The sequence below is a fragment of the Ostrea edulis genome, chromosome 6, assembly GCF_947568905.1.
Source record: "Ostrea edulis chromosome 6, xbOstEdul1.1, whole genome shotgun sequence".
Lineage (NCBI taxonomy): Eukaryota > Metazoa > Mollusca > Bivalvia > Ostreida > Ostreidae > Ostrea > Ostrea edulis.
In genome coordinates, this window is record NC_079169.1 from 67,708,688 (window position 1) to 67,726,348 (window position 17,661).

Below are 17,661 nucleotides of genomic sequence, written 5' to 3' on the forward strand. Positions count from 1 at the left end.
TGTTTGCATTCTGTGTTTAAGAAGAGCTAGACATATCGAACAGCACATGACATTGTGTGTAGAGGCATTGTGAAACTGTTTTGTAATCCTGTATATAAGAACTTAGCTCGGGCACAATGTACAGGGAATCTTCATATATGGAGTACATGTTTAGGTGATAAAATAAATCTTCATTTTTAAAGAACATCAGCCATATTTGTCTTAAACGTGACACAGTGATTCTATTCTGTGGAAAATACATGCACCTGGTCCAGTCAGTCTCCATTTTAGTTCTTGTGTACGATTAATAGGGAAATACTTGTTTTAATTAAAGTGTTAAAAATTCTAATTTATACTGATATATAAGATACCCGAAGAATCTCGAGATATGACCAACAAATACTGCTTGATAGAGAAGGGCAATATTGAACTTACAATCGTAATTATGACGTCAAACAGCCTACTGTTTACATCCCCATCAACGGTTCATCTGTTGAAGAAAATATCCCACTTTAAATGAGCTATAAAATCTAAAATGACATTACCGACGCGTTTGAATAAATTCTTTCAGTTGTATATTAACGTGTTGATTGTTCGTGTTAATGACTACATCGAGGACATTATTAGATTTTAAATTTTACTTATTAGAATATGTTATGACTTGAATGTTTGTTATTCTTCAATTTAGGAAATTAAAATGATATCAATTGACTTTTAAACTCACAGAGAAATTACTATTCATTGTACAATACAGTGATTTTACGGCGTGATCAAAACATGTTCAATAAACGTAAATACAAGATATTTAAATATACAATAAAAGACAGCGAAACTCACGTTTACTACTTATAATGTATTACACAAGCAAAATCTTTTACATTTCGCAGGCATGTCAGTGGTAGAGTCTGTTACGGTAGTTTAGTAAATCCATGAAGATAAACATGAGAACTTTCTGTGATTTAGCCGTTTTATTGAGCTGTATCATGTGGAACATTAGAACCATCGGTAAGTCGGGCCATCTTTATTTGTATTCTGATAACAAATGTTCTTGTACTAACAAAGTACAATTAAGTATTTTCTTCCACTGTTGAATGTATCTGTTTTGTTTGTTCATTTGTTGTTCCCATTCGGGCATATTTTTTTTTTACTTATATCGAGATATCAGCAGTTGAAGCACCTTTATGTATGACACCCAAGGTTAATACAGCTGGGAGGTGCTTCATCATGCCACGGGACCTCCATCTTTACGTAAACTTTTTTTTTAAAGTCAATAAATATTTTCTTCTAAAACCATGAGTTTGTTGAGGTAATATAATTGATATCTGTACGAGTTTTGATTGTTGATTTGCCTTCTGTTCACACAATTTAGACTTTATCTAAAAAAAAAAAAAAAACCAGCACTCAACCGCATGACACAGCCAAAATGGCTCAGACCAAACTTCCATACTTATACTATCACAAGAATGGTACAGGAAGGGACAAATAAACAATTTCCATAGGAAAGGGACCCAAGATGGTATTGGTTTTGCCCAATAAGGAGGGGGGCGGGCTGCAGACCAAAAATAACAATGCTAAGATAATCCTCTTCAAATTAAGGGTTGCAATCCATAATCCCCGTCTAGATCCGCCCCTGAGGCGATTTCTAAATCTAGAAAGCGAGATGCTCATGAATGTACATGTATGTGTATGATAAAGCACGTGTGCATATGTTCACGTGAAACATCCGTGATCTATGAACGTTCCTCTTTAGTGTGAGTGATCAACTGCAGAGACTTAATAGTCAAAATCGCAGTACTTAATCTTTTATTATAAAGAGGATAATCGCAGTACTTAATCTTTTATTATAAAGAGGATATCTTGCAACCTGTTACACAAATCGTAATGTAGCGGTCGGTGTACGATGGAACTCATACTGCCTCACTAGAGAGCTAGCCTTTCTGCTGACGTGTTGTCTAGAGTCTCTCTCTTGATCACGCAAGTTAAACAACGGCGAGCGTGATCAGCAATTGGCTGGATGACCGCTACACGGTACAATTGGTGGCATCGTAGTGGGCCTTCTTCAGGTAGAGTCTTTTCAGAGCTCCATGTACGCCGGTGGATTCCTCCGGGGACGACGGTTGTTGTCGTCGGGTGCGGCGGATGCCGTTGCTGAGCAGGTGCCAAACACTCAGAGAGGACTCACGCTAAGCTTCGGGACGGAGCTTCCCCGAGTGCGGGGAAATGTAGCGGTCAGTATAAGAGGGAACTTATGCTGCCTCGCTAGTGAGTTAGCTTTCCTAGTGATGTGGTAGAGTGCCTCTCTTGATCACGCAAGTTAAGCAACAGCGAGCGTGATCAGCACTTGGCAGGGTGACCGCCACACGTTACAATAGGTTTCTGAGTTGCTGGAAATTTGAAATAAATGTGGCATCAGTGTGTTGTGTAGGAAACCTCCAGAATACTAAATACACGGAGACAATAGCGATATACTTGTCAAGAAACTCTATCACGATAAAGTTATTGAAAGTACTGATTTTATATACACTGTGCAAGTAGGACAATAAACTAATAAAGTACCGGATTATTCATTTTTGAAGTACGATGTGTATAAATGTATTTCTCTAGGCCGTTTTAAAATTTACTTTTGGTTCAAAATAGTGAAGAGGAATTTAGATATCAAGATAAAAATGTTAATGTTGCGAATGAATTGGAAGTTATTGAAGAAAGAAAAAGTTCTTTTTTTTTTTTTTTTTTTGTTGTTGCTATCATTCACTAAATGACATTCAAAATTGAAATGCAGAGCAAATTTTATTGATTTACAAAGAAGCAAAAAGAACCATTTCGTACCAAAATAGAATACAGGAAAAATACCGTTGACTGGCAGCTTGAATCAATGTAGAGAGTCGTGGTTTTCTGTACATATGTGTTTGATATAATTAAAGAAAAACGGTTGTATTTGACGATATAGTGAAATTATTTCCAAACACACTTTCTACAGAAATGAAAACCTGTAAAAGAAAGAAGTGTAAATGTGAATCAAAAAGTCGTTCATTTAAGATCTAGAAATACCAGAGAATGCTGAGCAACTGGTGATGCTACAAGTGTAATATTGATATCATTTATAATAATTATGAATGAACTTTTTCAAAGTCTGTAAACGCAATGAACATAAAAACTGTTAAGGTAGCTCATTACAGTAAGATTTTATTTAATGGCTCGTTAATATGATTTCACCATCGAAAGAGTGATACAAGCTCTCAATTATTTCATATGAATTTTTTGTGATAGACCATTTCATTTATTTTAATTTCTTATATATATATATATATATATATATATATATATATATTCTAATTGGCATGTTTTTTAAAAGATTTTATCAGTAGATTTAAAAAGTAATATTTGCAAATTTCCAAATAAAGTTTTCAATTTTCATAATCTTTTTTTATTTAAAAAATTAGAACCTCTATCTGAGTCGTTTAGTCATGTTTTCTTTGATTATCATATTATAGATCAAATCCCAGCAAAATTTGGACTCTAGGGTATCTTATTTTCAAAGTACCCTTTTCATCATTCTGGGATAAAGCACAAAAAATTCATATAAAATAATTGAAAGCTTGTATCACTCTTTCCATGGTGAAATAATACATTATAAGAGGTATTTTAACGAACCATTAAATAAAAAATTTAGTGTAATGAGCTACTTTAAATCGAATGTTTATCTTTCGAATATTAAAAAATTTGCTATACCTGACATAAAACTGAATGACGATATAAAATGCCTAAGTACTGCTGATGCGATTATAATTTATACAAAAAATGTCAAAGAGAGGAAGTTGAATACGAAATGAACGTATAATTATAGTGTAGTATTGTGTACCTCTTGTGTTGCCCCTATACGCTGCATTGTTCCGGTGAATTTTTGTTACTGGGATCTTTTCAAAACATTGGCTTAATGATCATTTTTATGGAATTTATTTAAAGGTAGACGCCATAATCTATAAGTATTGACGAAAAATCATATCATGACAACCTTTAAAATCAGTTGTACTTCATGAATGTGTATAGGGTATTTACCATTTTATCTTATCAGCTATTTGCACCTTCAATTTCATAAAGAACCATTACACTTGAAACAATCCTCATCAAATCTTAAGAAGTTGTAGAAAAATGTTATCAAATTAAAAGTAAATAATAGATACTTAAATAATTTACATTATGACCTCCATTTACTTCCATATGAAGTAGCAGCATGGCTGCTTATGCCGTACATGTATTCAACAAATATTTTAACCCACTGCGAAATAAATGGCCACGGAATTCTTTTCAATTTTACATATGTTGTAACATACGTTAGTATCATCGTTTCTTGAAAGTAGCAATATTGGTTAGCAGGGTTACTATGGTGCTATGAGAATTATATAATAACCCTCTCCTTCTTATATAAATGCTGCAGGTGATAATATAGATTAATTATGCATTCTTTTTAACTCGTACATACATTGTATTCACCATTGAACTTATTCTACATAAAATGATAGCACTGATGTCTTGGAGATGTATTTAGTGTTTTCTTGAGGTTACGTGTAATGATGCTCCTGAAAATGTGTGTTAAAAACAATATTTTCATTCCTGATAGATGAATTAATTTCGTTGTATATTGTAATTGTAATTAAAAGATTTATATAGCGCCCTATCAACATCAGTTTTCTAAAGCGCTTTACAAATGTGAAAGAAAAGATAATATAAAATCGATGTGCACATACATGTGAATAAAATATTCATAGTGTCAGAACTAAAATGCATAATCATTATTATTGATATATAGCCCCTAATGTAATGATATGATTACCCTAATAACATATGAAATAATTTAAAACAACCCTTAGGAATAATTAAATACATAGAAAGAACTTAGGTATAATAACAAACTACAGTTTTTTGTTGTTTTTGTAACAGCACTGTAAGAGTATATATACTAGCGGAAAAAAGAAACTATGCATTATAAAACTTAGTTTAATTTTTCTATATTTATTGTTTATATTTATAAAATCAAAAAAAAAAAAATTGATAAAGGTGATGTTTTTTAACAATATCGGATAGAACGCGACTCAGATGCACGGACTTTTTCATGCTTAGTGAACATATGTTGTTTATTGAAGTGTTCGTACGCACGAGTTTTACTAGCCAAAACTGTTTGGAGTAAGAAGTGTGAAAGGTTTATTTGGACACTATTCGTTAAGGAGAGCACTTTAGTTTTGACAAAATTTACCCTTCTGTCATGCCACGACTCAGCGAAAACCAACGCAATCGTGCTGTTGGGATGCTTCTAACTGCAATGGCACAAAATATCGTAACAAGACACTTTGGAGTTCACCGGAACACCATCCAGTCATTATGGAGACGTTTCCAACAATCCGGTAACACTCGGGATCGACCACGTTCTGGGCGTCCTCGTGTGACGTCGCGTCGACAGAACAACCACATTAGACTTGTGCACCTGAGAAATCGTTTCCAGACAGCAAGTTTGACTGCTTGTAGCATTCCTGGACTTCGACCAATCAGTCCAAGAACTGTGCGTAATCGTCTGCGCGATTACGTCAGACCAAGACGTCCAGCGGTGCGCCCAATACTGCTTCAACGTCCTCGTATCGTTAGACTAGCGTGGTGCAGACGACATCTGTGATTCAGAATACAGGACTGGGCCAATATTCTGTTTACTGATGAATCCAGATTTCATTTGGATTGAAGTGACGGTCGTTGTAGAGTGTATCGTCGCGTTGGGGAGCGGTACCAGGACGTTTGTGTTGTGCATCGTCGACAATTCGGAGGTAGCGTTATGGTGCGGGGTGGAATAACAGCACGTCAAATTGTCAATGGAAATCTCACCGGCATACGCTATCGAGATGAAATTATTCAGCGCCATGTGATACCCTTCATACAGAGACAGCAAAATCACATCACTCTGCAGCAAGACAACGCAAGGCCACATGTTGCACGTATAGTCAGGGACTTTTTTGTTCAACAGAATGTCGATGTCTTGCCTTTGTCAGCTGTTTTCCCCGATTTATCGCCGATCGAGCACGTCTGGGATGAAATGGAACGATGTCTACGCCGTTTACCAAATCAGCCAGTGGACATTGGCTGATTTAGGCCAGGCTTTAACCAACGTCTGGAACAACATCCCTCAAGCATTTCTGAACACTTTAGTGTCATCAGTGAGGCGCCGTTGTCGGCCGTGAATGCAAATGGTGGTCACACGCGTTATTAACTTTGTTAATTCAAGTTCGAATACCAGTGTCTTTCGAGTGTGCTGAAATTGACGTTATTCGACGTTAACATTAATGGAATATGAAATGTTGTAACGAATACATTTGTTAACAGTATTACAATAAATAAAATTTGTTCATTGTTATTTTTTATCATTTTTTCATATGTTAAATACTGCACAGTTTCTTTTTTCCGCTAGTATATTATGAAATACTTCCTGCTAGTGCATTTATAAAATCCTCAGTAGAGCTAATGTTAGAATTAAAAAATAAAAAAAGAATGACATGATATAGTAAATTCAAAAGAACAGAACGATGATGCATCGGGTGGGTTGATGCCATTTCAGCTTGAAGCATCCCAACAGCACGATTACGTTGGTTTTCGCTGAGTGGTGGCATGACAGAAGGGTAAATGTTTTCGAAACTAAAGTGCTTTCCTTGTCCAAATAAACCTTTTACACTTCTTACTCCAAACAGTATTGGCCAGGAAAACTCATGCGTACGAACACTTCAATAAACAACATATGTTCACTAACCATGAAAAAGTCCGTGCATCTGAGTCGGGTGCTATCCGATATTGTTCAAAAACATCACCTTTATCAATTGTTTAGATTTTATAAATATAAACAATAAATATAGAAATATTATACTAAATTTTATAATGCACAGTTTCTTTTTTCCGCTAGTATATTGAATAATGATATTCATATTGCAACATAATATTATATTTATATTACAAATCGCATTTTCCTCTATGAACCAACCAATTTCAGCACGCGACACAATCCGTTCATATTGACTATGAACGGATTATGAACTAGCTAAAACCACGCAACTGAGAGAGAGTAATGATTTGAAAAAATACATGTGTTACAAAGATCTCGCAAAGTCACACCCCGGATTAAGATTGTCAACTTACGTGGATCATCATCCCAATCTTGTGGTCTCCTAGCTCCAACATACAGTCCACCGTGTAATGTTGACATAAAGGCATGCAGGGTAAAGTGTGACGTCATGGCTATGTTTTGACGTACGTCAAAATACGACTGTGACATAGGTGGATCATAGGAGTTCCTCAAATCCAAATCCGTTCATACTGACCATGAACAGCTCAAAAGTGCCATTCATTTCTTAAAATGAATCTTTAATTAAAATTACTAACTACACTGTTCCTTTTCCCCGCTTCATGTAGTAAATCTGGCGATATTGCAACCTCTCGATCAAATATAACGGAGTTTAGCGTCATCATTAGGTAAATGTTGTCAATTTCTCTATGTTATATCAGCATGTTAGCCAGGTGTGTTTATGTTTCATCAGCATGTTAGTCAGGAGTGTTTGTTTTATCAGCATGTTAGCCAGGTGTGTGTATGTTATATCAGCATGTTAGCCAGGTGTGTGTTTGTTTTATCAGCATGTTAGCCAGGTGTGTGTATGTTATATCAGCATGTTAGTCAGGTATGTTCGTTTTATCAGCATGTTAGCCATGTGTGTTTAGAACTATGTTTTATCAGCACTAAGACGCCAGAAATGAACATTTAATGTTTATGTAAGATCGGATACATCTATATAGATGGTAAAATCATCATCATATTATGACGCATTGTTTCGCAAACTTTTCCCAGGCTAAACTTCATGACTAGACAGTATATCATAACAAATCACATGTGTATTAACAAACTAAAGTCTGTATACGAATATTTATTTAAGTCGGCATTTAAGGGAACATAAAAATACATTTCGAATTTTTTTAATCGGTTGAGAAAACTAGTTAATATTTGCTAATTAATCTTCAAACTTTCAATCCGACACCTCGCTGAGAATCTTTCAGCTTGCATTCATTTCCTGAGAGAGATTTAAAAGATATTCTATTTGTCAACGCTTCTTTTCAAAATCTGTCTCTTAATCATGATAATGGATTTCAATTCAAACAACTAATTCTATTCTCAACTTGACAGTCCATTTTGGGTTTTATAAACGACCAGCAAACTGTAAGAATCAGTTCAAATTGAGCTGTCAATGATTCTCGAGAATGTTGTAAACACTTCGGATGTGCAGAAATAAAATCTGTCTAAAGCTGTCGGATTTCATGAACAGACGACCAAAGCTTATACATGCATGTCGGTACGAACACGGGCATGTGAGAAATGCTTGGCGTTTTGTAAGTGTCAAAACTAAATTAAAACACGGTGTACATGGATATCTATAAATGTAAATGGTTATGTTATATTTCAGATTGGAGAAATATCTTCTAACTTCAAGCACCTATCTACAACGAATTTCAAATACGGTGGTAGTTGTATTTTTCTCGTGAAGTTTACGATTCCGTTCTCTACTGATTCCGCAGTATATCTTTGCACTTGTTAATCGCTACTACTGCATTCTTGTACTTGGGACTGTGGAATTCTTAAATAAGACAAAATAAAAAGATGTGATGAAGTATCATCTTATTTATGAAGTCAAACAAATGATCAGGCTCTTAATCAGGAGAAGAAATCGCATATTTTTAATTTCAGTGGTCGTTAAAGTGGGTTTCCAAATTCCAGATGTTCTAGAAAATTCTTGAAGAGTTTGATTATTTCCTTTATTACACATTTCAAACACTATGCACATCAAACTGATGGTGGCACTATCAATATATATACCAAAGTTCACCATTACTAATCGAATGATTGCATTCGTGGGTGAATGTGGTGAGCCTTCCTTTATCTTTTGTACTGTGTGTCATGCTTCTTCTAAAGGAAAATAAAATGATATCAATTCTACCATTTACTTTTAAAGGTAGAGATTAACTGCTATTAATTTATAATACTGTGATTTCATAGCACAAGGAAAACGTTTTCAATAAACGTATATATGTATAAGATATTTAAATATACAATAAAAGATAGCAAAACGCGAGTTTACCTTGTGTGTTGCGCGAGCAAAATCGTTTTTACATTAGTGGGTAAGTCAGTGACTAAACAGACACTACCATAAACATGAGAACTTTCTGTGATTTCGTCATTTTATTGGGCTTCATGACGTGGAATGTAAAAACCATCAGTAAGTTGTTTTCCGTTTGTGTATCAAGATAACGAAGTTTCCACCAGTAACAAAGCTTCACGGAATGGAGGGACTACCGAGTTCGTTATGCTGGTTGTCCAGTATGTAATGGTGATGTAGGTGTATAAAGAGTTCGATCTTCGTGAACGACAGCGTTGATTTAAACATATTTCATTAAGAAACTCATTACGATCGGGCAACATGCTATATGTAAGTCCTCTCCCAAATACAAAGGTCAAGTACAAAGATATGATTGATAACAGGATTATTTGAAGATGTGACAATATTGTAATGAGGTTTACATGAAAATAGTTTTTACGAGTTTTGCTGAATTTTGCTGTGAAATAATTTTTTTTTAGATCAACATGTTCTACACATACATGTACACACGTACACTTACAAAACCCTCCACCTATAGTCACACACATACATATATACATATAATATAGATTATCATAGACAGTGTGTGTATGTGAGATGGCAGAGTGGCCGTCCATTGCGATTGAATGCAAATTTTATCCAAGAAAGCTACAATCCAAAACTCGGTGAATAATCGACAGTCTACCATACCAGTAGACTGTCGAAGAACTAAATGGCGATTTCATGGATGAAAAAGTTAAAATTAAATTACTTTTTCTTCATTGTATCATGTAAGTTAATGTGAACGGCGAAAATATCAATATGTATCACGTAAATTAATGTGAACGGCGAAAATGTCAATAATTATTTTATCATATGAGTGAATAATTTAAAACATCGAGACCGATACCTGCTCGGCCATCTTTCTTTTCAGTTAGATTACAAAACCTATGATTAGAGACGCCATTTTCTGTTTATTTAATGAATGTCAGGAGTAATTTAAAACATAGAAAGGTGCTACTAGGGTTTACCAGACGACAACTGAACGACCATCTTGATGATATCTACAGTATACAAGTATTGGTTTGAGAACATGTAATAATTTCAATGAGACTTGAAACTTAATCTTATTCAAAGTACAAAGTCTTGAAATACACTGAGGTTAGTGCTCCCACTGGACCAGAATTCCCTTTCGCCACTTTTTCGGGGAGTGGCGCTGCACAAATAATCACATGCTTTACAATTATTTCCATCATATTATCTATTATTTTATTCATTACACTTATTTTGGCATTTTGAATCAGTTACATTACTTAATCATATCCAGCTACCATACCTAACCATTTCTTTCTGAAATAATAAGAAATTCAGATAATAAATCATATAAATATAAACTTCATGATGCTACACCCCTCCGTGAAAACATTGTGTACATTGGCCGAAATGCAGATGTCACAAAACATCAAGCCCAATTTAGAGTCGTATCTCAACTATTCCCTATTAAATTTCCGTTTTCGTATGGAAGATTTTGCAATTTGGACACAATCAGATGTTTGAGCAGGTGGGGTTGACTGTAAAGCCAAACTTAGATATATTTTTTTTATATTTTAGACTGACTAGGGTCAGAAGCTACAAGTTTAGTGTCAAAATAGAATGGGGTGCATAGTCTTATGAGATTAGCATTTTTATACTGTTGTGCATCGAACTTCAAAGAAAATTATTTATTAAAATTGCTATGTCCATATCAATGGTGACCGACCGCATTGTTTATGAAATATTCGAACTAAAATCAAACACATTAAAATCAAAATATTGTAATCAACGAGCTTGGCCGCAAAAACAAACAATTGATGTATTCATATATATGTACATTATACACAATAATACGGCGAATTTAATTACCGGTCGGTTCTCTGGTTAAGCATTGACATTAATGTGGAGATGATAACACGATAATGAATAAGACTTTAAATGTTAAACAATTGACCACAGCAGGGTAAACAGCTGTCCGATGTACTTTATTACATAATCACCCACTTTTTTGCAGCGGCTGTAACCAGCTCTGTGTGCACTGGAGCGACGCGAGATTTCCGGTCGCACGCGTGGACTGAATAAACAGATTTTGACTGCATAAACAAACAGGCGATAATGTGTCACTGACAAAGGATTAAAAATACAATTTATTGCAAAAAGGGATTTTCGCCACTTTAAATTTTTTTCGCCATTGTTGAAAAAAATTGGCCATTGGCGAAAATGGCGAAGCCCAGCTTGAGCACTAGTGGTTACAAATCATCTCAGCTAGCATCATGTCATCAGACTGACACACGCACGCACGCGCACACACACACACACACACACACACACACACACACACACACACACACACACCATTAAAAAGTGCTTCTGACTGTGAAGACCGAATCACAACTGTTAGGCGTATGAACACTCGAGAACACAGCATCTGCATCTCGTCCCCACCTGTGCAGAATGAAAACAAAGCATTTTTGCTCAATCCCGTCTCATACAACGTAAATGCGCCTCATTCGATGTCTAGGGAAGTTGGTCGTACCTCTAATGTCGTTAATATTACCAACCAAACAAAATAAAATTAATCCAAATGCGGGATTTTTAAAAATAATTCTTCATTCAGTACTTTCAATCACAGGCACTCGACGTTTTAAATATCTCTTATTAAAAATTGTTTTCCTATAAGCAAACTATTTACACGGTACATGTATATCACGCCGCCATTTTGGTTTTCTTTTATACCTTCTGGATAGGAGACCTGCTCAACCGAGCGTTCAGGGCAATACTAAACAGAAGACCTGGTAATTTTTAAAACTGAGTGTTGGAGATATATTTGATGAAATCAAATCTTCTTCAATATAATTCTGCTGTGTACTTACCGAAAGTTTTCACAAAAGAAGAAAATTTGTTTGTTGATTAAAACGCGAAACAACGTAACTGCAGTACGCATCACTTATTATGATATGTCATCTTTGTCTAAAACATAGAGGAAATGCGAAGCTTTTTTTAAATTCAGAGTTAACTCGTATATATAAAACATCCCAATATATTCCATTCCTGTGTGTATTTCTTTCTTATTTTTGACCTGTGAACGACAGTATGATACAAATGGACATTGACGCATCTCCGTCCTTTGATTGCTTGTTGTTGAACATATGTAATCTTGAATATCATATATTGAATTCATATACAAACTGTCCTTTCCTTAATCGGGGATGTTTAAGGCATATATTTCATGTTTTAGAATACACGAGGGCATGAGCTGCGACGCTTTCCGCTAGCATACGTCATGAAATGTATTCTGGATACGTCATGAAATGTATGCTGGATACGTCATGAAATGTATGATGGATACGTCATGAAATATATGCTGGATACGTCATGAAATATATGCTTTATACGTCACGAAATGTATGCTGGGTACATCATGAAATGTGTGCTTTATACGTCATGAAATGTATGCTTTATACGTCATGAAATGTATGCTGGATACATCATGAAATGTATGCTGGATACGTCATGAAATGTATGCTGGCGTGAAGCGTTGCTGTTCATGTATTTTCAAAAACGAAATTTATTTTTTAGATTTACATTTACTTTTATTTCAGTCTGAATATTCCAGCCGTTGAAATAGTCGTACTGCATTTATCAAGACTTATACGCACATTCATGAGAAAATGGTTATTATTTCAAATAGGTAAAGCTAATGAAGCTTTCAACATTGGCAATGTAAATGCATGATGAATGTTGAGGATGTTTTCTCTCTTGACATTGAAGAATATTCAATCTTCCGTTGATGAAAGATTTCGGTTTTTTTTAATATCCTATGAAATGTAATAACTGTTTTGTTTACTACAAACTGAGTCGCATGTGAATGAGATATATATACTAGCGGAAAAAGAAACTGTGCATTATTTAATAAATTAATTCTTATTGTATCCTTGTCTCTGATTAGTCGAATTCAAATTGAGGAACGCGGGTTATTTTTGTATAACCTGGCTTGGTATGGGGACACACCCCCTTGACAACCAGAAGCCGGAACTAATTTTTTTTTCTCTCTCTAAATTATCATCGAAGCACTGTTTTCAGCCTTCAATGGCATAGAAAGTCAACGTGTACAATAAGATACTTCGGTTTGATACAGATACTTGTACTGTTTTCTCGTTGTCAATTAGTATCTACTTGTACGCTAATCACTGTTGTAAATCACCTTTCTCTGTATGATGCTCGAATGATTTAAAATAGATCAAAACAAAGATATATTCGAATTAATGATTTACCAAGTAAGCATTGTTCTGTTCATTTTCAAATACATTTCTCAATGGGGAAAGGGGGAGGGGGTTCATTGCTGATCCGCCTTTCAACAAAGCAAACAAAAAAATCATACATCACATCTTACAACCTGACGTCAGTCACATTGACATGAGCATCGCGATTTGTCACTTGCTTACATATTTTCTTGTGATGGATTTACTATTAGTGACAACGTTGCATGTAATGGTAAGTTTTCATGTAGTAGAAATTTTCTCAGAGTTAAAAGCCGCAAATTATTGCATTTTCTTATATTTGAAAACTTACTTTGGGTAGATCTAGGCCCAAACACTGCAATTTCCCGTATTTTCTCAATCTGTCGGAGATGAGCGACTTCAAAGTCGATCTCTAAAGGGCAGCGAAATACGCATTGCATACATAGTCTACACATATTTTCTGTCATGACAAACTTCGCCTTCGATACAAGAATTTAATAAATAGGCTAGGCTCTGTTGAACTAAAACAAATTGACAACGAGTTAAGATGGCGGCCTTCACAGCTACATGTAGACCCTTCGTCGTTGTTGCTAAGTGAATCATTGCGCGGCTTAGTTAACTTGTATTTTTCCGAGTTTATGTACATTTTGATAAACGAAGGTTAGTATCTTTGTCTCCTGCATTAAACTATAAGGAATGATTTTAATTCTGGGGCAAGTTATGCCAGTATAACCTGGTTTGGGTCAGTTTACGCTTTTTATAATCCGCTTCGCTGGCATAACTTGCCCCAGAATTAAAGTCATTCCTTAAATATTTACATTTGCCAATGCACTTCCTTATATGACAGTACTAATGAAATCGATGTTCAATTTCGTGTAACATGAATTGGTCACGTGATCAGTTTGTTCTTGCGTATGAATACAATCACCGCATCAAAAGTCAGTTCCTGTACTTTCACCTGGCTTCTTGCTTATGCAATGCAGTGGGGGATTTAGACCGCCTCCCCTTTTGCAACAAATTTGAATAATAGAAATAGTGCGAGTAAAATTCCAGATTGGCACCCAAAATGGCTGAGTATTTTGGCCAATAATTGACTTTCACACACACACTTTCGTAAATCCTGGACCCGCCACTGCAATAACATCATAACAGAAACAAGCGCAGCAGGATATTTATACAGAGTTTATTTTGTAAACAAACAAGAATTTCATCAATTTATAAAAGAGAAACATACCGTTCTGTTGTTTCATTTTATACAGTTTTAAATACCGTCTGCAACTTCTGCATGGCGAATTTATAAAATAAAGTTCTATAATATTGGAAGCGAAAAAAATGTAGGCAGAGTTATAAGACTATTTACTTTATGATGATAAGTTAACCTGTTGTTTCCTGGCAACTGCCATCACGGCTATGACTCGGCATGATCATAAGCGAGGTTGGTTTCAAGGCTCGAAAAATTTAGATGTTCATGTCAGGGTACGGGTGCGAGTCTTCATTAAAATCCTACAACAGAAATCTCTCAAGTGAACAAAAATTCCGTCAGTTCGTTTTTATTTTATCTTACACACAATGAAGGTAACTAAAAGACGTAACCTACCTGTACTTTGTCTAAATCTGTCCTTCTGTCTAGAATCGTCTCCTGCATGGCTACAACCGCAAGTCCTAACGAAGAACGTCATGCCGTTGTTTCTTTCCAAAAACCTGACTAAGAGCTTAATGTTAACTCGACCCATCATATCCTCCATCAATTCTCTCAGATCCTTTGCATTTCTGTCGAACTCTGTGTTCAACAATTGCGTTTTCAACGTAGTAGGCTAGACCAACGCCAGGTTCTCCATCGATGATCGCGACCAAATCACATCACGGATATAGTTTACTCCGGTCTTCTGGTCATCATTTGAGTTAACTTTATGCTCAAATTACCTTTATTTTACACCTGTTTCGTCTTTTTTGAACATTTTCAATTAAATATCTATATCTTCTACATGTGTATTCTCTTTGATATTGTTCCTAAACTTATTCGATAAAACTCTAAATTCTATCTTTTGTGTTCTACGATCGTTATTTCGGTCATCTGCTACATAATCATAGAAGCTCGGTAAGAACACAAATAAAAATAGAAAATATAAATATAAGAAATAATATACCATTTTTTTTTAGTGTTATTAGGATATGACATGAAGTTGGTACGTGATCAAATCTACTATAACGCCCTTCGAGCGTTATATGACAAAATTCATGTCATATCCCAATAACATTCAAAACTTATATCTTAGTTTTTAAATAGCGTCAATTTTAGCACGCTCAAAAGACACCGGTATTCGAACTTGAATTAACAAAGTTAATAACGCGTGTGACCACCATTTGCATCCACGTATGCTTGACAACGGCGCCTCATTGATGCCACTAGAGTGTTCAGAAATGCTTGAGGGATGTTGTTCCAGATGTTGATCTAAATCAGCCAATGTCACTGGCTGATTTGATAAACGGCGTAGACGTCGTTCCATTTCATCCCAGACGTGCTCGATAAATCGGGGGAAACAGCTGACCAAAGCAAGACATCGACATTCTGTTGAACAAAAAAGTTCCTGACTACACGTTCAGCATGTGGCCTTGCGTTGTCTTGTTGCAGAGTGATGTGATTTTGCTGTCTCTGTATGAAGAGTATCACATGGCGCTGAATAATTTCGTCTCGATAGCGTACGCTGGTGAGCTTTCCATTGACAATTTGTAGAGGGTCCTTCCACGTGCTGTTATTCCACCCCACACCATAACGTTACCTCCACCGAATTGTTGACGTTGCACAGCACAAGCGTCCTGGTACCGCTCCCCAACGCGACGATACACTCTACAACGGCCGTGCTATTCAAATGAAATCTGGATTCATCAATTAACAGAATATTGGCCCAGTCCTGTATTCTGAATCGCACCACGCTAGTCTAGCGATACGATGACGTTCAAACAGTACTGGTCGCACCGCTGGACGTCTTGGTCTGATGTTGAGCTCGGGCAAACGATTACGCACAGTTCTTGTACTGATTGGTCGAAGTCCAGGAATGCTACGAGCAGTCAAATCTGCTGTCTGGAAATGATTTCTCAGGTGCACAAATCTAATGTGGTTGTCCTGTCGACGCGACGTCACACGAGGACGCCCAGAACGTGGTCGATCCCGAGTGTTACCAGATTGTTGGAAACGTCTCCATAATGACTGGATGGTGCTCCGATGAACTCCAAAGTGTCTTGCTACGATATTTTGTGCCATTCCAGCTTGAAGCATCCCAACAGCACGATTACGTTGGTTTTCGCTGAGTCGTGGCATGACAGAAGGGTAAATTTTGTCAAAACTAAAGTGCTTTCCTTAGCGAATAGTGTCCAAACAAACCTTTTACACTTCTTACTCCAAACAGTATTGGCCAGTAAAACTCGTGCGTACGAACACTTCAATAAACAACATGTGTTCACTGACCATGAAAAAGTCCGTGCATCTGAGTCGGGTACTATCCGATATTGTTCAAAAACATCACCTTTATCGATTGTTTAGATTTTGTAAATGTAAACAATAAATATAGAAACATTATACTAAATTTTATAATGCACAGTCTTTTTTTTCTGATAGTATACAATGATGGAATTTTGTTTTTGTTTTGCAGACGGCCAGTGTACCGCCGGGACCACAACTGGTAAAAACCCTATTGTTGACAACACAGAAAATGCATTAACTGGTGGGTCTATGGGCAAAGCAAGTCCACAATAAATATATGAATAAATCTAATAAAAATATTAATTTTTTAATTAATTTTTTTATTATAATATAAGTGAATAAATATAAAAATACAACAGTCTTTAAAATTCAAAGTACATGTACATCATTCAGTAGTGTATGTGTATTATGAGGACTTCTCGTCTATTTAGGGATATATTGAAATTGATAAACATATCTATCTGTCAAATGTGTTTTGAGACTCGTTATGATAGATAGAAATCAGTGATTTATTCATACATTAATTTATTGCTGTAGCGACAACATTTCTGCTTCAAACCACTGACAATGACTATAAAATCTCCTGCTGTGGTTTCGTGACACAATGGGATATCGATATCGCTACCACTGGAACCCTGTATGCTGAAGTATGGCGAAGCGTGACCGGAACTTGGACTTTGGTTGGTGTAAACACAATAACTGTTGTCGGTAGGTCTGCCGTGATCTTATATTCGCTTTAACTAACCTTAGTTTTAATCTTTCCACAGTATACATGAAG

The 17,661-nt window shown here is 35.8% G+C and overlaps 1 protein-coding gene across 3 annotated transcripts in view; it reads left to right on the forward strand.

Annotated features, from left to right (window-relative positions):
* Nucleotides 1–782: 782 nt before the first annotated feature.
* LOC125645770 (cadherin-23-like) overlaps nucleotides 783–17,661 on the forward strand; it is a 48,417-nt gene continuing 31,538 nt past the window's right edge. Inside the window, exons 1-3 of one of the 3 annotated variants that reach the window (XM_048871587.2) lie at nucleotides 783–984; nucleotides 17,053–17,124; nucleotides 17,421–17,591. In XM_048871587.2, the coding sequence (XP_048727544.1) occupies nucleotides 909–984; nucleotides 17,053–17,124; nucleotides 17,421–17,591 (319 nt within the window). In that variant the 5' untranslated portion in view covers nucleotides 783–908. Of the gene's footprint in view, nucleotides 985–9,126; nucleotides 9,270–17,052; nucleotides 17,125–17,420; nucleotides 17,592–17,661 lie in introns of those variants that run through there. The other 2 variants (XM_056140560.1, XM_048871588.2) reach the window with 2 other exon arrangements.